This window comes from Lathyrus oleraceus, chromosome 4, assembly GCF_024323335.1.
Source record: "Lathyrus oleraceus cultivar Zhongwan6 chromosome 4, CAAS_Psat_ZW6_1.0, whole genome shotgun sequence".
In the NCBI taxonomy this organism is placed as follows: Eukaryota; Viridiplantae; Streptophyta; class Magnoliopsida; order Fabales; family Fabaceae; genus Lathyrus; species Lathyrus oleraceus.
Window position 1 is genome coordinate 70,388,416 of NC_066582.1, and position 24,753 is coordinate 70,413,168.

Genomic DNA, 24,753 nt, shown 5'->3' on the forward strand with positions numbered 1-24,753 from the left:
CAATCACAAAGACACAATATATTTTGATTTTACATCAAACAAGAGAAAGCACACCACTTTCACTTAAATACACAATATAATGATCACTTACACTTAGTGATCAAAACATAATTCGAATAATAGATAAAGATTTTGTACTTGAATCAATTATGAGAATTGATCTTCCCTTCTAAATAAATAATTCATAATGTATAATACGTAAGTGTTCAGAACTTGAAAATGAAACGTTAATGATGTTGTAAAAGTTATGCAGAAGTTTCACAAAGTTTTTTGCTCAAGGAATTTAGATGAAAATTGAGAAAGATTTGAATTTGAATTGTTAGGAAGAGGTGTATTTTGAAATTTCGAAACTACAACTATTTATATATGAAATGCACCTTTTAGAATCAGTATAAACTTATGAAGCATTGACATGATTCATGGATAAAGTTTGGAAAACATTGGAATGAAAAAGATAATGAAAAAGTATTAGTGGTTCAGTGGTAACTGGTTACCATATTGGCGTAACAAGTTATAGTTGTAGGTATTAAAATATTTTTTGAAGTTTTCGTGGTTGTAACCGATTACAGGTTTTGGTTAACCGGTTACAGTTGTAGCTGTTAGATAATAAAATAAAAAAATTGTGCTTGTAACCGGTTACAGGTTCTGTATAACCGATTATGAGCTTTTAAAGTGTTATACAAAGTATAATTGTAAGTTGTACCTTATGCTCAAGATCAATTCATCCATGTTCAATGTTCTTGAAGATTGCTTGAGTACCAAGTTTTGTCACAAACTATTTCTTTGGAACTTTGAGCTCTTACCTTCTTCGATAATACATTTGAGCTAAATTCTTTGTCTTCATAAAAACACAAAACAATGGTGGAAGCTTCTCCTTACATAGAAAAGTGAATCTTGTAGCTCATACCAATAATCACATCACTTCAAATATTACTCGAATTTCCTACTCCTTTAGTCATTCAAACTTTGCATCATGGATTATGGACTCTAGTGCAAGTGACCACATATGTTCCTCCATGAGATTCTTTGATGATTATAAGAAAATTGTACCCGTCAATATCAGGTTACCTAATGGACATATGGAAATATCAAAACACTCGGGCACTGTAAAATTTTCACCAGTGCAGATAGCACACAATGTCATTTTTGTACCCGACTTTAATATAAACTTGCTATTTGTGCAAAAGTTATGTCTTTATTTGATTGCATAGTAGTTTTTAAATATGATGAATGTTTAATTCAAGAAAAGAGGAGTTTGAAGATGATTAGTTCGACTAAATTGATTGAGAGACTATATTTTCTTATTGCATCAGCATCACCCTAAGCCATCATAACACCATCTCAATTACAAGCACGACCTGACCTCATTTCTATTCCCAAAGAAGCCAGTTGAAACTTCAGATTATGTCATCTTTCTAATAAAAGATTACTCACTTACATCTTGCTTTACCTTTTGTAACCATAGACAAAAACAATGCATGTGATATATGTCAATATGTAAAGCATAAAAAATTCCATTTCAAGTCAGCAATAACACAACTACTCAATGTTATGAACTTTTACAATTTGATATTTGGGGTTCTTTATACATTCACAGTCACAAGTATTTCATCACTGCACTTGATGATCATAGCCGTTTTACATCGATTATTCTTGGTAAATATAAGTCTGAAGTTAGTGTTTTTGTTCAAAAGTTTCTCTTGATGATAGAAAAACATCATGATTGCAATGCTAAAATTGTTAGAACAGATAATGCACCAGAGTTTCTCCAGCCTGAATTCTATGCTTCTAAAGGCATAAAACACCAAACTAGTCGTGTTGAAACTCCCAAAAAATGGGAGAATTGAGAGGAAGCATCAAAACATCTTAAATATGGGAAGATCCTTGTTATTTCAGTCAAATTTTCCGAAACTGTTTTGGTATGTTGTCTTAAATGCTACTTACCTTATAAACCGAATTCCAAGTCTTGTCCTTGAAAAAAATAACTTTTCTTATCATAGATTTGGAATTGATCCTGATATAAATGAGTTGAAATTGTTGGGATCATTGTGTTTTGCATCCACACTACAAAGTCATAGAACAAAACTGGATCATAGAGCAAGAATTTGTGTTTTCATGGGTTACAAGCAAAATGTTAAAGGGGTCATTCTATTGAACCTAAACACCAAAACCATTTACTTATTCAGGCATGTCATACACTATGGTCATATCTTATCTTACTAGAACATAAACCAATCATTTCAATGGATATATTATTCAGACAAAACCTCACCCTCATGATATTAGACATACACCTGATATAACAAACAATCTTGGACCTGACCAAGCCAAAACTACAAGATCTGTCATATGTGACATTGATGAACAATTTCCACATTGTCAAATAGATGAAAACTAAAGTAATAACATACATGAACCGCAAAACCAAAAAAGATCAAACAAACATATACATAAACCAAGCCATATGTCAGACTACATATGCAGTCTCTCAACACAATCAATTAATCAAACATCTTCGTGTATGTGGACGATCTTATAAACAATCCAATTATGACCATTCTATTCATTCTTCACAGTGCGTCAAACTTCACTCCACTCTTAGTGTATGTGGATGATCTTAGCATGCAATTCTATAGATGAGATTGAAAGAACAAAATCCAGACAAGATGATGGATTCAAGATCAAAGATCTTGGTAGCCTCAAATACTTCTTAGGAATAGATGTAACGCATTCCAAAATTGGGATCAACGTTTGTCAAAGGAAGTATTGTTTGGATCTATTAAAAGACACATGTCTTCTTGGCTGCAAACCTATAAAAACTCCTTTTGATCCAAGTGTTAAATTACACTGAGACTCATCTGCACCATATGAGGATATACTTAAATAGATAAGACTAGTGGATACATTATTGTACCTTACAACTACAAGGTCTGACATCAGTTTTGCCACACAACATCTCAATCAATTCCTTTCATCACTAATAATTACTGACTATGACACAACTACTAAGGTTGTGAAATATCGCAAAGGGTCGCCTAGAAGAGGGATCATGTTTAAAAGAGATTCCAATCTTCAACTGCTTGGATTCACATATGTGGATTGGGCAAGGTGCACTGATACTTGACGATAAACTTCAGGCTATTTTTTTTATTGGATCATCCTTGGTTTATTGGAAGGAAAATAAACCACAAACAGTTTCTAGAAGTTCATCTGAAGCTGAGTATCGGGCTTTATCGTCTTCTAGTGTCCAATGTTTGATCTATTTGATGCAAAACTTGGGAATACAATGCAAAAAAAACACCAATGATTTATTGTGACAATCAAAGCGCCATTTATACTGCAGCTAATTCGATCTTCCACAAGAGGACGAAACACCTTGAAATCGATTTCCACTTCGTACGAGAAAAAAATACTGCAAGGCATCTTCAAACTCCTTCATGTCATGTCACAAGCTTAAGTTGCAGATTTTTTACCAAGCCCTTACCACCTAAGAGATTTAGTTCTTTCATATCCAAACTTAACATGTTTGACATATACCATACTAAACTTTAGAGAGGATGTTAAAGCTCTTAATAAGCAATAACTTAGATGACAAACTATTGAAGTTGCACCATTGCTGAAATGTATCAGACACAGAGAATCATAGCTATTGTAAAGTTAGTTTTCCTGCGTGTAGGTTTGTTACGGTTAGCTAACTTACCTACCAACTATATATACACAAAGTTTAACTAACTTAAAGTTTATTAAATGAAAAACAATCGCATTCACTTTCATATTTTCCATTAAATTCTCATATTTTCTTAGTTTTTATCATGGTTATTGAAAACTTCATGACCCTCTTCCCTATTTCTCCTCTACCAAACAAAAGGTAAATCATTTTCTCTTAAATCACTCACATTCATTTAAGTCTCTACGATGTTTGTAATGAAATTCATGTGATGTCTTGCTATAAACTATATGGTTGTGGTTTTCATTTCTTTTGTATTTTACTTTTCATATCGTATATTGTTCATTGGGTTAAGATTAGAATTGAAAACGTTTTGATTTTTACTTTTTTTATTGTTATGACCTTAAAACTTGTATATATGTGTATTTTGCATTTTAAAGTTTTACATTCTTCAAATACCACACATTATCATAAGCCATTCAAAACATAGGTTTGGATTGGCGACTTTCATGCATTTTTTTCTTGTATTTAAAAGTTTTTAGTGATTTGTGTTTGCTTTATGAAATTGTAAAAATAAGAACAAAATCATAACTCTTGAACACAAATAAATAAAAAGAACAAGTCCGTGTCAAAAAATTTAGACCAATATGTATAGGTCAATGAATTTGAAAAATAACCGACATATAAATTTTAGCTAAAATTCCTTAAACAAATTAGGTTTTTTTTGTGTGAGTTTTAATAGTCTTGGATTTATTTTCAAAAAATTTAAATTATAGAATACTTGTGAATGATATGTTCTTTGTTCATACTACAAATTTGGACATATTGGTGAAATTTAACTGTAATTATCACAAGTTTAATCCTTATTTTTTTAAAATATTGTTTTCAGACCATAAAACTCACAAGACAAGTTTAAAAGGAACAAATCACAAAGAAAAGAAGGACGTCTTCTCCCTCTCCTAGTTCGTAAGCACGGATTATTTGTTTGATAACAACATATTCACGACGGTTTAAAGGAAACAAAGATTCAATGAGCTTCAATATAGACTAGACAGTCCATCTATGAGCGCGAAGTGGTTTTGGCTCAAGGATAATTTTACAACTATGTTGTGTTATCTTAAAATATGATTTCAATCAAATTATTATTACGATTCATATGATTGGGTTGCTCCCATCTTTCACCTTCAACCTCTTCTCAATGAGATTGTTCTCCTTATCCACCTCCCACGTTGTATTATGGTCAACTAAATCTAGCGTGAAACTAACTCTTCTGTTGATGCCCTGGCTTTGAGAGGTCATGATCGTGGCCCTACATAGTAGGGCCTTAGTATTTCTTTTTTCAAATAAAAAAAAACTAAGGTGACAGAGTAAATCCCATACAATTTGTTGAGATATCTTATTTAAAGATATGGTAGAATATAAATAAAATTTTATTTCCTTTCGTCAACCACTACGAGTTGCATGATTGTTTTTACCATAAACCAAAATGTGATCGCATACATACATATGATGTGACCACAATTCGGGAAACATGAGTATATAAAACCCAAAGACAAAATCAAAGATGTTCATATAATATAAATTAATTTTATATTATATGTCATATCATATGTATCTCACTAAAACAAATTAAATTTTTTAAATTATTTATATAATATTATAGATTGATATATTTTTATTGAATAATACTGTAAAATATTTTTATCCAGCATCTCCATTAAATTCAAACCCAAAATCCTAATAATGGACCACTAGAAATGCTGTAGAATTTAAATGCCATTATATCAGAACAAATCAAACTCGTTTTTAAAATTTTCCTAATTGCCAATGCGATAATAAAACCATTTCTAAATTTAACTTATTATAAATGCTGTTGGCCCCTCTAAAACCGCTGGCAACACCAAGTGCATGACAAAATAGGAATTGAGTCGTCATCTGTCAGAGTTTCAGTTACCATCACAATTCCGTCACTACCTCTTTCAGTTTTCAACTCTACTCAAAATCTCTAACAACAACTAACAAACAAAATAACGCAGTAGCACCAAGAGAGGAAAAAAGTACCATCATCATTTCGCACTTTAATCCTTTTTGCTATATTTCTCATTCCTTTGGTTTCAACTTCATAAACACCTGCGATGTTGGTGGTTTAATTTGATCTTACAGTGGCGTTATTATCTACAATAGAATGAAAGCGAAAAAAAAAGGACATAAACAGAAATAACAAAATCGAAAAATCGGAAAACTATTTTAAATCGTCACCGGGATCGGAGTTTTGATCCCGTATCTGCACCTGCATTGCACACCACATCGCCGCATAGATCTGCGGTTACATTTTAGATCAACTACGAGCCGCGATTTCGACTGATGCATTTGTGGAATTCGGCGACGGCGTGGATGGAGGAGAAGCCGGTAATCTCGCGGAGAAACTCTTGAGATTGTTGACGGATTTCTCGCCGTTGGCGTCGTCCTCGAAATTCAACGCGTAACTAAGAGGATCGTAGTGAAAATCGGCGGAATGGCGGCGACGGTGACGAGATAGCCGGGAGATGAAATTGCTGCACTTCTCTTTCAAGTGCGAGAATTCGGTTGAGCGAGACTTATCGTGAGTTCCGAGAGATGAACTCCGAACGATCCGCGGCTTCACGCGGCGGTGAGAGAAACAGCACGAAAAACATAGCGATGATTTGAGTTTGTATTTGAGAGAATGCGGCGGTTCCAGAGTGAAATCGTCTTCCTCCATAGCCTTTTTGGAGAAGATGAAAGAAAGAGAGAGAGGGGGGAGAAAAAGTGTGTTAGGAGTAAATAGGTGAGAGAAAGTGACGAGAGAGGAAATGACAGAAAAGGATACGGAGGTTGCGGAAGGTGGCCACGAAAAAGAACTGTCCAGGTGAATTGGGTATTGGGTTGGGCGAAAAGGGAATCTTATTCTAAGGAAGGGTATTTACGTCAATTGAGTTGTGAGATTGTTCTATTTGGATAATAAAGTAACTGTTTGCATACGCGTGAGTTTAACGTAGTTCTCTCTACCCACTTCTTTTTAGCTCTCATAAAAAAATCTTCACCTTTTTACTATTTTAGTACTGATTTTCTTTTTTGACCAAGCCACTTTTTATTATTATTATTATTATTATTATTATTATTATTATTATTATTATTATTATTATTATTATTATTATTATTATTAAATAGGAGAAATATCAATATACACTCAATCGATGTCAAACATATTTTTATTTTTTAAATATTGATAAGATATACTTAAATGTTAAAATTTTATCCAACGATGATGTTTAATTATTTTTAATTCATTTAAAAAATAAATTTATATTTAATTAATTTCTTCGTTATTAAGTTAAATAGTCAAGTATTTGAAAATTGCAGTTTCAACTTTTACAAAATATAATTTAAAAAAAAAATCAAATTTTTAAGATATTCATAGCACATAGTTCACACAGAATTCGGTTTGTTACTATCAATACCACACGGTTCACACAATTTAAGATAAGAGTCATTTTCATTCATTAGTTATTTAGCTAATTAATAGAATAAATAAGTGACCCACTTAGAAAATATCCCTATATTAGAAAAAGGATGAAAATATGTTTCCTTAATTGTGTTTATTTTAATTTTTAATTTTTTTAGTAAATATATGTTTATGCATAGGGGAAAGCACAACACCTCTCCTCATGTTTATTAAACACTAAAACTTTTTATAGTTTTAAATCATATATTAATCTCTTTTGAGATTTATAAAAATATAATAAACAATTATTACGAAAAAAACACATATAATCACGATTGATAAAAATATACAATTACAGATGATCTACCGTTGTTAAGTAGTATGGAATTGTACATGTGATATTTATAATCACGGTCTAGTGTCCGTTGTAAAAAACATTGAAATGTGTTACATATCACCACGATTGTGTTACATAACCATTATAAGTTTAAAGATCCTGGGTTCAATTTTCATTAACACCACTTTTAAAATTTAAATTATTCGAGATAACATTCAATATATAAACACGGGAGGATTTAGTAACCTTGGTGAAATCAGTTACTTTTTTATATATATATTTATGCTTTTATATATTTTTCCATTTTTAACCTGTATTTTTGTGAATCGTATCAGACCAAAAACAACAACACGCATTTGTGAATCGTATCATACAAAAAATTGTATTACATCAAAGACAATGATTAATTCATGATTAACATATACATCATATAATCTAGTTAACTAAACACGATAGCATTTAGTTATCTTTACTCTCAAACACTTGCATTCCACAATTATTGTATTATTTTTTACTCACACTATAACACAAACAATCAACATGCACAATTGAAAATGTAGATAAAAACACATATATTAAATTAAACATATTAAATTGATTCTCACATGTTTCAAGAGGTAAGAATGGAAACTTCACTTGAATGATGAAATTTAAAGTATAATTAAAACTTTTCACAGCCGAACGGGTAGTGTATAACACGCGCACATGCTTATGCACACGCATACACACACAAGAAGAGGAGAGAGATAGAGAGATAGAGAGAGAGAGAGAGAGAGAGAGAGAGAGAGAGAGAGAGAGAGAGAGAGAGAGAGAGAATAACTTACGTTAATGTGATTGGGTGAGAGAGATTACTTATAGCTTACATTAGTGTGCTAACTAGGTTCATGTTCCACACTTCAATTTTAAAATCAATTTAATACATGCATATAAGGTATGCCAGCTATGTGGTACATTGATTTAAAATACATGCGACTAAGGCATGCCAACTAGGTGGTATATTTATTTATCAAGCTAAATTTTTACCAGTAATAATACATAAAGCAACTAAATTCTAGTATGTCAAAAAGCTCTGATCTAACTTAGTAATGGCTTCATGTTCCACACTTTAATTTTAAAATCAATTGAATACATGCAATCTATTAGATACACGAAGGGTAGTATTCAATCTTCATGCCTAGTTGAATTCATACAGTTCTCAAGATCTTCATCTGATACAAATCAGTTGCATCCAGATTCATTAAGTCCTTCACAATAGTTTATACCTTCCTTATATTTTTAGGGGTAAGATTTTGTATAAGAATCTTCTTATATCTTATTCCACCAGATGGTTCAACAACATTAATGTGATCCCTAACGACATCAACTTCCTTGAATTTATTCAACCACAACTCTAACATATCAATAATCTCCTTCGAAGCCTCAATCTCTTGGACAATTTTTCTCCCACTAGCTTGATCTTGATTCATGTTGAGAGAAGGATCTAAAATCTGATAGTGAGATAGGTCTAGATGGTGTCAAAGTGGTCGTAGGGAAGAGAAACTCTTTTTCTCTTTTGACACAACTCCCTAGTATTAATTGCTATTGAATCTCACAAATGCAAACCCTTTTTTCAAAACCTAAACCTAAAGCATATCCAAACCTAAAGCATATCCAAACCAACAACAAAACATGTGAAATCGAAGTAAATAATATGAAAATAATGGCAACTAACATTTATCAACAACAACAATAACATACAAAAAAAAAGTCATACACTCTCGAACAAGAAGAAAATCATATGAGACTCATGTGAAACATAACAACAACATACAACAAAATGAGATGATAAGGAAGAAGAAGAATATATTTATGTATGAAGAACAAGATTGAGGCTATATTGTAGAATAGGAAAGCTAATGACGAAGAAGAAGAGAGAAAATATGTGATAGAGTTTTGTTGTGAGAGATATGACGACACTCTCAAGAAGCAAGAGTTAATTCGCTTATATATGAGTAAACAATTTCACTACGGTCATATTCAAAAATCGTGATGAAATGTAATGCTTTTCACAACGGTTGACAATACCAATCATTGGGATATATATATATATATATATATATATATATATATATATATATATATATATATATATATATATATATATATATATATATATATATATATATATATATATATATATATATATATATATATATTATATATATATATATATATATATATATATATATATATATATATATATATATATATATATATATATATGTAATGCCTTTCACAACGGTTGACAATACCAATCATTGGGATATATATATATATATATATATATATATATTATATATATATATATATATATATATATATATATATATATAGTTAAGATCAAATGACACCAAAGTATCAAACTTAGTAACATGACACCTCCGATAACTCTTCACCCTATGCCCGTATAATAAAATCCATCGTTGGATTGAAAATTCTTATCATATAGAGTCATATTGCTTGTAGGGTATCACAATACATGTGCTTATAACCTTTATTGTCCTGTCACTAACAAAGTTGAATTCAACAGAGATGTTATTGTGAAAGAATCAAAATCGTGGGATTGGAACAAGTCTCAATCTAACTCTGGTGCAATGTTAACACCTGAGTTAACTTCTAAAGATATTCCAGACTCTGAATAGGATTTTGTCTCTGAAGATGAGTCAGAGTCTCGAGGTGACTCTGATGCTGAAGAAGAGTCTGAAGACGAATTCGACTCTGAAGATGAATCTGATTCAGATTCAGATTCAGATGATGATCCAGAATATGGTGGTAATCATGCCTATGAGGGTTGTCATGCCTCTAAAGATAGTCCAACATCTGATATTGTTCCAGCATCTAAAGAAGATTCTGAACAAGTTTCGAGATCACACATAATCAAACAAATACCAAGAAGATTTTCAGAGTTTGACATGTTGTAAGATACTGAGATATACTCTAAATGAGAAGTCATTCAGTGTTCCATGATGGTAGACTTTGAACCAGTAAGTACAGAAGAATCTCTCGAGAAGAAAATGTGGGTGAAGGTCATGAAAGAAGAACTTGAGGTTATAGAAAGAAACAAGACTTAGGAGTTGATTGAGCTTCCAAAGAACATGAAATCCATCATTGTCAGATATGTGTACAAGGTGAAACTAAATCCAAATGGATCAATTGAAAAACACAAAGAAAGGTTAGTAGCTAGAGGATTTCTATAGAAACCTAGACTAGATTATTTTGAGGTGTTTTCTCTTGTAGATAGACATGAAACAATCACATTAGTGATTGATATAGCTGCTAATATGAATTGGTCTCTGATGTATTTAGATGTGAAATATACATTTATGAATGGTCTTTTACAAGATGAAGTTTATGTATTACAACCTCCTGAATTTGTGAAAAGGAATCAGGAAGGGATGATGTACAAGTTGCACAAAGCCTTGTATGGACTGAAACAAGCTTCTAGAGCTTTGAATATGAAAATTGAGTCATTTTTCAAGCTTCAAGGATTCATGAAAAGTGAGATGGAGTATGGTGTTTATGTTAAGCATACATCTGATAACAATATGATTATGGTGTGTCTCTATATTGATGACATATTGCTAATAGGGAGTTGTTCAGATGATATAGCTAAGTTCAATAATGTGTTGATGAATGAGTTTGAAATGACTGATCTAGAAAATATGACATATTTTCTATGGATAAATATTGTATACTTTGAAAAGCTTATCATCTTGCATCATCTAAAGTATGAACTTGAGCCTCTGAAGAGATTTGAGCTGATGAATTATAAGTCTGCAATCACACCTGCTGAGATAAATCACAAGTTGGATTCTGATGTTAAGGGTGATGATGTAGATGCTACAACTTTTAAATAATTGATAGGCACATTGAGATATCTTTGTAATATCAGACCTGATATTTGCTATGCAGTTGGAATGGTGAGTAAGTTTATGAATAAACCAAAGTGGTCACATTACCAAGTTGCTATCACAATACTGAGGTATGCTAAGGGGACTCTGAAATATGGAGTTTTGTTCCCTTCTGGTGTTGAAATTGAGTCAGAGCTGATATGCTATTCAGACTCTGATTGGTGTGGAGACAGAGTTGATAGAAAAAGTACTTATGAATATTTCTTTAAGTATCTAGGAGGTCTTATTTATTGGTTCTCTAAGAAGCAACCAATAGCTGCATTGTCAACTTGAGGAGCTGAATACATTAGATGTGCTTTGACTGTTTGTTAAGCTGTATGTATTATGAACTTTCTGCAAGATCTGAAGATCAAGGTGAGCAAGCCTGTGAAGTTGATGATTGATAATAAATCATCTATAATCCTTGCCAAGAATCCAGTGTTACATGGAAGAAACAAGCACATTGACACAAAATTTCATTTTCTGAGGAACCGGGTTCAGAATGAGGTGCTTGAAGTTGTGCATTGTACCACTCTGAAGCAGCTGACAAATGTTCTGACCAAAATAATCAAGACTAAATACTTTATACACTTGAGAGATGTAATTGGTGTTGTAGATTTTGAGTAGCTGAATATGAATTAAGGGATGGTGTTAGATATAATTCATTTTCATTTAAGTTGCATTTAAGATGAATTTGAATTTCATATATATATATATATATATATATATATATATATATATATATATATATATATATATATATATATATATATATATATATATATATATATATATATATATATATACTACTTGCATTTTAGAGTAAGAATCTTTTCATTTGTAACATAATTTCTTATCAATAAAAGTTAGTTACAACTTCTCTCTCTCTCTCTCTCTCTCTCTCTCTCTCTCTCTCTCTCTCTCTCTCTCTCTCTCTCTCTCTCTCCAATCTTCATCATCTTCATCTTGTGAGCCAATAGTAACCTTGGTTATACAAGCGAGTTAACAAAGGACATTATGAAAATTCTCCACTATACCTCTCGGTTTCAGAATAATCGAGGAGATAATTGAAATGGTCATGAGTTCGATCCCCAACATCAACATGTTTATATTTTTAAAACTACCACCACATACCTCTCAATTTTTATCAAAACCAATGGAATAACATTTTTTAAAGAGATTAATTGAAATACACTGTCAGTGTAAAAGGGTTTTTTTACACCATCACTTAATTATAGACGTTGGATATTAAAAAAAGTTTGACTTTTATTTTAAAAATCTATAAAGTAACACAAACGGGTGATGGTGATGAACCGACGGTGTAAAACTTTTTACACTGACAGTGTATAGTAATTAATCTCTTTTTTAAAATACAAATTAAATTGTTTACACTAAATATTAAATTGCATTATTTACAATAAATATTAAATTATATTATTTACTCAGAATAATTAATTACACTGAATATTAAATTCAAAGTTTCTAAGGTTACATCGTTTTGATTTCAATCTGCAAGTACAAATTTTTTATTCATCATCATCACTTTGAATAAATCAAAATTTATCTAATGTTGTTCAAGCTGAATGGTTTGCACACATTCAATTTCTACATTCAATTTCTGATATAACATAAAAATGTTAGATACATAATATAAAATTCAAATAAAAATATAAGATATTATGTAAGAACAACAACCTTGAAACACATTATTTTATGCACTTGCAATCCATCGTAGAGATTTGTTCCAAACTTTCATTATCAATGTTTTCATGGCAAACACTTTCATTATAAATGTTTTAGTTTCACAAGATAGCGTCTAAGATATATAGTGGAGGTGTTCACGTTCTTATTGGATATAAAAAGTTTCTTGTGGATTGATGTGAACAATATTTTGAGCGTTGTTTATGTGCAATATACAATATGTTCAATTTTTTATCATTCACCATTTTCTTTATGTGCAATATACAATATGTTTATGAATAAATATCTCGATATTGTCAACCGAGGAAAACAATAAATCATGGAGATGGATTGTAACAACAACAACAACAAAAATAACAACGACATAAAAAACACCATTATGTGAGATGGATTGCAATTATTGGAAAACAATATTTTTTCAAGGTTGGTGTTAGAAGAACAACATACAACACATAATTTTGAAGATTTTTTTAGGATTGCAATCCATCCCAAAAAATGATGTATACGAGATTGGAGCGATTAGGTTTAGGGTAAAACTTAATTAATAAGTGTTTTATAGTAAAATCTAATTCGTCGGTTATTAAAGAAATTGAAGGAATAAATCAATTAATTAACAAATACAAAATTAAATTAAAAAAATAATACTTAAATTGCTTTTGTTGAAAAATTCAAAACATGTCATGGATTACTTTTTCCTTATATTCAATATCCGAGGGAATATATATTAATTTTAAAACATAAATAAATTATTGCGTGTCCGAGAATTATACCTCAATTTTCTATTGTACGATTTGAAAATGTTGTCATAAAATATATTATTTGTAATAATAATTTATAAAAAAAATATTATTAATGCTTACAACAACAACAATAATAATAATAATAATAATAATAATAATAATAATAATAATAATAATAATAATAATAATAATAATAATAATAATAATAATAATAATAATAATAATAATAATAATAATAATAATAATAATAATAATAATAATAACTGTCTCTCTCATAGACGATTATTTCATTGGATAATTAATTCCTTTTACTAATGTAGTCAATTCAAAGTAACAACAACTACAATCATTTTAAATTTTATAAAGTGTCATTAACTGGATTTTAAGCGATTCTAGAACTCGAAAGTGACGTCTCACGCCGCTCTTTTCATTGATGCTAAAATTCTTTCAATTACACTTATTAATAAATTAATTTAAAGTTATGAAATATTATGAATAGTAAAAAAGAAGATAGTATCAATATCAACCCATAGTTAATTATTCAATATTCATAGCACTTACTACACCAATACAACTAAGATAATTAAGTAAATTACGCATTTAAGAAAACAACAATGATTATCACATTATTATGGCGACAAGTTATTAACAACCTAGAAAATAAAGGCAAACCGATAACAAGGCAATTAACTTTATTATGGCGACAAGTTATTAACAACCTAGAAAATAAAGGCGAACCGATTTAATATAGACCATCAACTTCAAATATCTACAAGATTTAGAATGTCAAGTAGAAGCATTCTCATATAAAGATAACCTCAATACAAGACATTTAATATAGAACATACATATAATTCACGATACTAATCAAGTTTAATCACCATTCAAACAATTATATGCATGCTCTTATACTTTAAATCTCTTCTATTTCTTTGATATCATTCTACTCAGCAGAATGTCATGTTTCTCTCTATGATATTGTACTATGCTCATAACACAAATGCAAACATGCTTCTCTCAATGGATACTGCACTTGTGTAAAATTTCTCTCAAGTGATATTGTATTATAACATATGATTCAATTTCAGGTGTGCTTCACTCAAGTGATACTTCACCAAGTGGTCACTTCTCTTTAGTGGTATTGTGCCACATCAGACATGGTTGTTCTCTCTATTTAGTATTGCACCATATCAATCCTACAATTCGTTTATTCATATAACATCGATTAGAACTGTCAGACCCTACATATATGGTGACAAAATAACCTCCACCTCAAAACTCCTAACATCCAATCCCGCCCCTCGTTGGCCCAGGTTACTCCTTAAGAGTACTGTCTTCCGCACGGGTCAGAACCTGTAATATATCTTAATATAAGGGCAATGCCAAATATATTTACCTATGAATTTCATCATTTCAAATTCATCATTCTTAGTTATCATTATGCACTTTGTATAATCATACCTCACTTAACATATACACACAAATAAGTAAATCAAACTATTTTTATCGATCACACCAAATATTTAAATAAAGTCATTCATAGACACTAAAACATTACTAGTATATCACATCATCTCATTCGTCACATATAATCAAGTCACAATCAATTATTATATAATAATGATAATAACAACAATTTACATACGAATAGAATAAAAATTTGTGGTTTTTGGATCAGATTCTAGCCTCGACATGGATAGCTTCATGGTTCGACAGTAGCCGAAGATGTACATTATGTAGTCGAAGTCTGTTATTGCATGCATATGTCTAAGCTAGCTTGTTATTTAAGTTAGATATCCAATTAGGCCAGTCTTTTGGGCCAATTGTTTAGTATGTTAGTTGAAAACTAGGGTTTATTTTTGTTATAAATAACATATTAGTCATCACTTTTCCACTCAATCCTTGATAATCCTGATCAAAAGGTGAAAGTGGTGTGGTCGAGATTCATTTGTAAACATGGATCCCTAATGTTTAATTGAATCAAGAATCCAGGGTTTTAAACCACTTTGGTTTGTCTTTCTCTTTCCTCTCTCTTTTTCTTTACTTTTTAGTTTTCTTGCTGATAAAGAAACCGATCATACTCTTTTGTTTTGGCATCAATTTCATAATAAATTGATGCGGTGAGCATGAGGAGAAGACGCCGTTAATAAAGTATGAGATTGAGATATTCACTGGTGTTAATGATTTCGGTTTGTGGTGCTTGAAGATGCAAGCTCTATGAGCTTAACAAGGTTTGTTAGAAGCATTAAAAGGACCGAAGAAGATTGATGTTGCCCTAACAGAGGAGTAGAATACAATGTTGATCAAGAAAACTTACAATGAAATCATCTTGAGCCTCAGTGATAAGGTTATGAGTCAGATTTCAAAGGAAAAACTACAACAGGTGTGTAGAGCAAACTCGAGAGTTTGTATGTGACCAGAATCTTGGTCAATCGTATCTACCTGAAGTAAGCTTTATATTTATCCAAGATGAGTGAAGACAAAGTCTTGGCTGAGCAGTTTGGTATGTTCAACAAGTTGATTCTTGATCTTAGAAGTATTGAGGTCAAGATTGATGATGAAGATCAAACGTTGATGCTCTTGTGTACCTTACCAAGATCTCATGCTCAATTGAAAAAAAAACCTCTTGTATGGAAGAGAGTCCCTGACCTTTGAAGAAGTCCAATCATCCTTGTACTCGAAGGACTTGAATGAAAGAAAGGAGCATAAACCATCTTTTGTTGGTGAAGGATTATCCGTTAAAGGAAAGTTCTCAAACAAAGATGGTAAGTATGAGTGGAAGAAGGATAAATTTCTAAAGAATTATCATGGTGGTAATGTTCCTACTATTAGGTGTTATCATCGTAAGAAGGAGGGTCATACAAGAAAGGCGTGCCATGATCGACTATATAAATATGGTGGTAAGGATAATTATAATGCAACCATTATGCAAGATGATTATGAATCATCTGATGTCCTGGTAGTTTCTAGCAGTAACTCTAGAAAGGATTAGATTATGGGTCCAGGTTGTACTTGGCTCATGACTCCAAACAAATAAGTGTTCAAGAAATTATGTGATGAAGATGGTGGATCAGTTTTGATGAGAAACAATAGAGTCTGCAAGATTGTAGGAGTTTGATGTGTCAGATTCAAGCTCAATGATGAGTCAATAAGGTTATTGACTGATGTCAAGTATGTACCTGATCTTAAGAGGAATTTGTTTTTTCTTGGTGAATTTGACAAGAAAGGATATGTTTTCAAAGGAGAGAAAAATATCCTAAGGGTAATGAAGGGGTCGAAGGAAGTCTTAAGAGGAATCAAAAGGCAATATATACCCTTGAGGTTGGGGTTGTAAGTGGTTCAGCAGTTGTGGATCTACAAAACCTGTGCCAAAGACTGAGCTATGGGACAAAAGACTTGGCCATGTTAGTGAAAGAGGCTTGGTCAAATTGTCGAAACAAAATCTGTTATGTGGTAACAAGGTAAAAAAACTAGAGTTTTGTGAACCTTGTGTATTTGGTAAATCCTGTAGCGTGAAGTTTAACAAAGGTAAACAAAGAACACATAAATCCCTTGATTATATCCATGCTGATCTTTGGGGGTCTGTAAGAAATCCTTCACACTCAGGTGCAAGATATTTTCTATCTATAGTTGATGATTACTCACGAAAGTTGTGGGTACTCATTCAAAAGGCTAAGGATGAAATTTTTGAAAATTTAAAAAGTTGGAAGACTCTAGTTGAAAACCAAACTGGAAGGAAGTCAAGAGGTTGAGGATCGAAAATGGTCTTGAATTTTGCAACGGGGCTTTCAACAACTATTATGTTGTGTCTGGTATTGTAAGGCACATAACTACTGCAGGCACTCTCCAATAACATGGTTTGGCTGAAAGGTTTAATCAAACCATTCTTAAAAGAATGAAGTGTATGTTAGTTAGCGCGGGATTAAAGAAGTTTTTTTGGGTTGAGGAAATTATGATTGCAACTCACCTAATAAATAGGTTCCTCTCGAGTGCTTTAGGGATGAAGACACATGAAGAAGTTTGGTCAGGTCATCCACCAGACCTTTCCAAACATATTGTGCGGCATATTCTCGCATTAGGCAAGACAAGGTTGAACCTAGAGATCTGAGATATATGTTCCTTAGATACCCTGAAGGAGTCAAAGCTTATAGGCTATGGTGCCTAGAGCCAGGTCACAGGCGGTGTATCGTAAGCTGTGATGTAGTTTTCAATGAAGCTAAGATGCCTTTCAAGAAAACTGATGACATTGGTCGAAGTACAAAGATCTCTAGAGAAGAGCTGGAACATGAAGAGATTCATGTTGAGGTGGAACATAGTGATCTTGAATTGTATAACCCAAATGAAGTCGAAGAAAAAGCACAAGTTGTTGATGAAGATGAAGAGACGGATAATGACTACTTGCTGGCAAGATATAGGTCGAGAAGAGTCATTAAGCCACCTCAGAGACTTGGTTATGCAGATCTCATAGCTTATGCCCTAACCTCTACAAGTAAGGTTATGATGAAGAACCTAGAGATTATAAGGAAGTTATGAGGAGTCGGGACAAGACTGAATGTCTTAAAGCCATGGATGATGAGATGAAATATCTTCATGATACTAACACTTGGGAGCTAATTGAGTAACATGCAGGGGCCATGTTAGTCAGCTGTAAGTGGATTTTCAAGGTTAAGGAAGGAATATAAGGATTGATGTCGAAGCGATTTAATGAAAGGTTGGTTGCTAGGGGGTTCACTCAGAAATAAGGTGTCGACTTCAATGATGTGTTCTCACTTGTTGTAAAGCACGGACACATTCGAACGTTGTTTTCTATGGTGGCGATGTTCGACCTAAAGCTGAAATAGATGGATATGAAGTCTGCTTTCCTGTATGGTGATCTAGATGAAATAATCCTTGTGAGGTAACCTGAAGGATATGCAACAAGAGGAAAGGAAAATTATGTGTGCAAGCTGAGTAAGTCGTTATATGGCCTTAAAAAATCTCATCGATAATGGAATAAGAGATTCGATAAGTTCATGGCACACAAAGGTTTCACTAGAAGCCAGTTCAACAATTGTATTTACCTCAAATTTGACCTGGAAGTTCACTTGGTCCTCATAGCAAGCAACCATGTGGAGGATGTTACAAAGGTGAAAGTTAAACTTGATAAGGAGTTCGACATGAAGGATATGAAAGTTGCCTCCAGGATCCTTGGGATTGACATTCAGAGAGATAGAAAGTAGTCGAGATTATGCTTATCTGTACCTACTGAAGATTCTCGATAAGTTTGGTATGTCGAATTCAAAGCTTGTTGTAACATCGACTAATCCTTAGTTCAAGCTAAGTAAGACTCAAAGTCCTAATAATGAAGTCGAAAGATCCTATATGAATAACATTCCATATTCTAGTATAGTAGGTTATTTGATGTATGTAGTGGTCTGTATTAGGCCAGACATAACATATGCAGTGAGCCTTGTAAGTAGGTACAAGGATGGAAAGACGCACTGGAAAGCATTGAAGTGTATCCTAAGGAACAAAAATGGATCTATAAGTAGAGTCCTGATTTATGGTGGAGCATGTGGTGATAATAACAAAGTAGAAATCAAAGGATTTGTCGACTCATTATGCAGGATGTATGGATTCCAGAAAATCTACTTCTGGATATGTGTTCACTATGTTTGGCATAATAATCAGTTAGAAAGAAACACTTCAAAGGTTGTTACCTTATCAACCAGTGAAGTAGAGTATATTGCCCTTACTGAAGTTGTGAAAGAAGCATTGTGGCTTGAAGTTTTGCTAAGGAGATGAAACTTCAAGGTCAAACAATCACTTTTAAACGTGATAGTCAAACTGCAATACACCCGTCGAAGAATTCATTATATCATGAACGGACCAAACACATTGATGTGAGGTTGCATTTCGTCAGAGAGATAATCGAGTATGGAGAAGTCCAAGTGCTGAAGGTTTTGACTGATGACAATGTTGCTGATATAATCACCAAGTCATTGTCAAGTAACAAATTCTTCCACTGTATGTAGTGGATAAAGTTGCATGATGAAAGCTACTTTGTTCCTTTGTTGGTGTAGATTTTGCTCCAAGGTGGAGATTTGTGATTTTTGGATCAAACTTTAGCCTCGATAAAGATAACTTCATGGTTCGACAGTAGTGGATGATGTGCATGTCGTAATCGAAGTCTGTTCTTGCATGTAGATGTCTAAGTTAACTTGTTGTTTAAGTTAGCATGTCTAATTGGCCGTCTGTTGGGCCAATTGTTTAATATGTTAGTTAAAAATTAGAGTTTAATTTTCTTATAAATAACATACTAGTCATCACTTCTTCAATCAATCCTTGATAATCCTGATCAGAGGGTGAAAGTGGTGTGGTTGAGATTCAATTATAAACATTATTCTCTAATGTATAATTGAATCATGAATCGAAGGTTTTAAACCACTTTGAATTGTCTTTCTCTTTTTTTCTTTACTTTGTGGTTTTCTTGTCGGTAAAGAAACCGATCATACTCTATTATTCTGGCATCGATTTCACAACAACAATAATGATAATAATAATAATAATAATAATAATAATAATAATAATAAATAATAATAATAATAATAATAATAATAATAATAATAATAATAATAATAATAAAATATAAGAGGAAAATTAAAAAATAAAGGAGGGAAATGAATTTTTTAGTGTTAAAAAAGAAAAAACAAGAAAGGAAAATATAAAAGAAATAGAAGAAAAAATAAAATATAAAAAAAAACTAAATATAATAAAAAGAAGAATTGAAGATGAAATTTCTTGTAAAGAACAGAAAAATAGAAGATAAAATTATCCCAGTAGAATTACATAATTCATATGTCAATGTATCGGTGAACCCTATATCCATATGATTTATAAGTGATTTTTTTATAACCACAGATCTATCAACCATCACCAACGATGTATGTTGATATATGATAAAGTTTTTGTTGTGAATTCAAAGAGATCCTAGATAACATATTATATAATTTAGTATAATTAGGATTAAACCTTGCGATGTGCAGTTGTAGATTAATCATTTTATTGATAATTTTAAATATAATTAGAGTATTATTTTTTTGTCAAATATGATTAGTCATCAACTTATAAAATAAATTTTATTATAAAATACACAAGTCTTATAACTGAGATAACATAATTTACAAATGTTAATGAAATTGCAAATAAAATTTTAGATCATTTCCTCTATTTTGTAAAAAAAGGATGTAAGAAGTATCAAGGGGTCTATTTTTCTAATAATAATAATAATAATAATAATAATAATAATAATAATAATAATAATAATAATAATAATAATAATAATAATAATAATAATAATAATAATAATAATTTTAAAATAAATTATTGAATCATTTGGTTAGTTTTGTGAAAAAGGATGTAAGAAGTATAAGGTTTTTATTTTTTGAGTTATAATAATAATATAAACATGAAAATAAATTACTATAAAGTCATATTATAATGATCACATGATAATTAGTGACCATTAATATACTTTTAATAGGTAAACTAATAAATAGATGATCATGAGTAATGATTTTTTTTGGTGAGAATGGTAACCAAAATTTTGAATATATAAATTTCAGAGAATGTCAATATAAGCAGTAAAGTATTATAGATGGTTATGAGTAACGGTATGAGTAAATAAATTCCAGATAAAGTTAATATAAACAGTAAAATAAATGGAAAATTATTATAACATTAAATAATAATATCAGGTATATTTAGTAATTAGAAGGATTGTGATATTGTATAATTAAAATAAAGGCAACAAATAAGCTGAGATGAAACCTTTGTCTGTATTGTAAATTGCATAATAACAATAATAGAATAAATAATTATATAGTAAATATCTTGAATAATAGTGAATATCTTATTATCAAAATATAGTAAATGTTTTTGGATAGACACATTTTATAAGCTAGATTAGTAAAAATCTTCAATATTTTAACAGAATATAATGAATGGTTTGAATGGACCCATTGTATAAGGTAAATTACAAAGTGACACGCAAAACCAACGCGTCTTTTTCGTATATCGATTGTTTGACTCGTGGAACGAAACTTCCAGGATGTTACCATCTTCCGTCCTTCAACCTTCACGTCTCCCACTTCCTTCTTAGCTATTTATATTTCTGTTCACACTTCCTTTATTTTCAAGAATTCTATATATCATTTTCATTAAGACGGTGTTTGGGTCTAAAAAAATGCTTCCAGGAGTTGAATGTGCTAGGAAGAGACGGTTGCATCAAAGAAGAGAAGGATGTGATCCCGCAACAACACGTTCTTTGTGTTTATATACACGAAACCTTCAAACTAGTACTTCTTCACCATCAATACCCTCTTCACTGGTTGGTTTTTTCTTTATGTATATATTTCAGTTTCATTTCATCGTCCATAAATATACTAGTGCTGTATATTGATGGAGATAGATCCGTTGTTTACAGGAAAGAAGCATGTTAAAGAAGAAACAGTCTTTGATTGATGAGAAACTGGGAGGATCAGCGAGAGAAGCCAAACGGAGATTAGATGAGAAGCTTAAAGCATCTATGAAGTCAGAAGAAAATCAACAGCAGAAAAGGAAAAGTATTTTTCGAGGTTTATTGCGGCAACTCAAAGCTTAGTTAGTTTTTGGATATGAATAACCTAGTAGAGGAAATCACAAATCCTGTTTGCTTAAAATTTCTAATTCAGTTTTTTTATTCCTAATTTAGTTTATTAGAAAAAAGGTGTATCCTTAAAACTATTTTAAGCACTCTCTTTGATATTTTAGAGTTGGAAAACAGATGAAACAACACATTTTTATCATATATGTTGTAATGGTTCGTCTATGGTAATACAACGCACCACTTCATGAAGTGTTACTCCGATGCGTCGTGCATAAGTGCTCAAGTACCGCCTACAAGCCGCCACTAGCGCCTCTACACCCACGCTCTCAAACCCGGTCCCGGAGTCGGTGTCGCCGGTGGTTACACCGGCGAGGGTTGTTTGGATATAGCATGTGGCATAATGCTTGGAACCACATATGTCCATGTGACACCTTATCCTCTTTGGCTCTTTTGATGAGTTTAATGTTTTAAGATCTTTATAAATGCATTTATTGTTATTAACTGAATTGCTCATTTTTGTCATATTGGAACATAATCATGGCAATTATTGTTTTATAATTTCCAACAATCCTCCACTTGTTCTAATAATGACAAAACTAATTCCAGAAAATGAGATATAAAGAGTGTTAATACAGTTATATATCTTTCTATTTAAAACTTAACCTTAGTGATAACGCAAAGTTTAATCAGAATATTAGGTATTGTCGCAACCTGAAAAATACAGTGTGCGAAAAAAAATAACCGGCGAAAGAGAATGACAGAAGAGTCGCCACCGTGCGTTATTCATCCCAAAGGAGGGAAAGGGAACGCTCGAAGTAAACCTGAAAAAGGAAAGGACAAGACGGGGTCTCGCAACCAAATCTTGGGTTCGGGAGTCGGTTATGCGAAGGGAAGGTATTAGCACCCCTACGCATCCATAGTACTCTACGGGATCCACTTTTGTAGTTTTTGTCTAAAGGGTGTGAGTTTATCTAACGTGTTTATTTACTAAAAAGGTTAAGAGAAATGACTCGCGCGGATGTCGCATCCACTGCATACGTATCTCATCTGAATATGAGAATCAGAGTCTTCGTAGCTCGGCTGACCTATGAGTTGGGGGGATGTGTGCTCGCTAAGACATCGCGTCTTATGCCTACGTATCTCATCTGGAATGAGAATCAGAGCAAGCCGTAGTTCGGCTAACTACGGGGTTATGGATTGAGTTTTGGACGAACAACGTTACTACGCAATCTACCGGATGCTCGACCTTTGGAGACTTACTCGCCTGTAGTAGAAGGAGTAAACGTGTTGCTTTGAGTTTTAGGGTTTGGGATGCTCGAGGGCAAAAAGGCAGTCCTTGACGAAGGAACCGCGCTACCTGCAGGGATATGAATACAAAACACAAAACATGTATCTCAAAGTAAAATGCCACCAAGGGGCTCAAACATTGCCTCCTATCGAGGTCTTCCAGCTAAGAAAGCGATAAAGTATGAGAAAGGGAAAAAATTACCACACGGATAAAGATCCGAAGCTATAGCAGTTAAAGGGGCAAGAAACCCTGAAATGTCTCCAGCTGGACCGTCAAAGGAAATCAGTCAACACGAATAATCAGAATAAAACTCCAGGGGGTATCCCACAAATAAAGTGGGAAACCACGCGAGTGTCTCTGCGAAAGCCATGTGAGCCCTCACAAAACTCGACAAAGGGTTAGAGCAGCAGGATGAAATCAAGAGAAAACAATGCCATGGAAACACAAGACAGGTTAGAATAAACAAAATAGGGTAACCCAGAGTTGCCCCTAAATCAAAATGTAACCACATGAATAATTCCATCAAAATTCACAAAAGGCTCACAAAAAGGTATCAAATTCACCCATAATACCTCATACATTTAGAGCATTCAAATAAAAGGCATAAAGATGATGGATATAGGGCAAACCTGATTGGAGAGCTTGATTGAGTTGCGGCCGTGAGGTTTACAAGTTGAGTTCCTTTCAGGGTTTGGAGGTTGCTTTGAACTCTGTTGGCTTTTCTCTCACTATCTTTTCCTCAGGGTTTTGCTTCTCTTCCTTCTTTCTCCAGTGAATCTCCCAGTGTAACTCCAAGTGTGTTTTCCTCTACTGAAACTTCAGTATTTATAGACTGATTTTCGTGGGTAATGGGCTCAAATGAGGGAGACCCAAGTCCAAAATAATTTATTTATTTTATTTATTTATTTAATTAATTAATTAATTAATTAATTAAATTTTTTATTTTTTTCCGTTTTTTTTTTCCGTTTTTTTTTTCCAGGAAAAATGAAGGGTAAATTTTGG

General features: G+C 32.1%; 2 protein-coding genes across 2 annotated transcripts; one reads left to right on the forward strand and one right to left on the reverse strand.

The window, feature by feature from the left end:
- Window positions 1-6,005: 6,005 nt before the first annotated feature.
- LOC127136062 (uncharacterized) lies at window positions 6,006-6,407 on the reverse strand. The gene has a single exon (XM_051062668.1). It carries the CDS (start codon window positions 6,405-6,407, stop codon window positions 6,006-6,008), a length of 402 nt encoding a protein of 133 aa, XP_050918625.1.
- Window positions 6,408-21,878: 15,471 nt separating this feature from the next.
- On the forward strand, window positions 21,879-22,969 carry LOC127073448 (uncharacterized). Its single transcript, XM_051014597.1, has 2 exons — window positions 21,879-22,205; window positions 22,302-22,969. Exons 1-2 carry the CDS (start codon window positions 22,062-22,064, stop codon window positions 22,476-22,478), a joined length of 321 nt encoding a protein of 106 aa, XP_050870554.1. The 5' UTR covers window positions 21,879-22,061; the 3' UTR covers window positions 22,479-22,969.
- Window positions 22,970-24,753: the final 1,784 nt, after the last annotated feature.

Bases quoted from the DNA above. Each gene is read 5' to 3' on its own strand.
- LOC127073448 (XM_051014597.1), top strand. From the start codon at position 22,062: ATGCTTCCAGGAGTTGAATGTGCTAGGAAGAGACGGTTGCATCAAAGA. The intron at 22,206-22,301 runs GTTGGTTTTTTC...CGTTGTTTACAG, and splicing joins CATCAATACCCTCTTCACTG to GAAAGAAGCATGTTAAAGAA.
- LOC127136062 (XM_051062668.1), bottom strand. From the start codon at position 6,407: ATGGAGGAAGACGATTTCACTCTGGAACCGCCGCATTCTCTCAAATAC.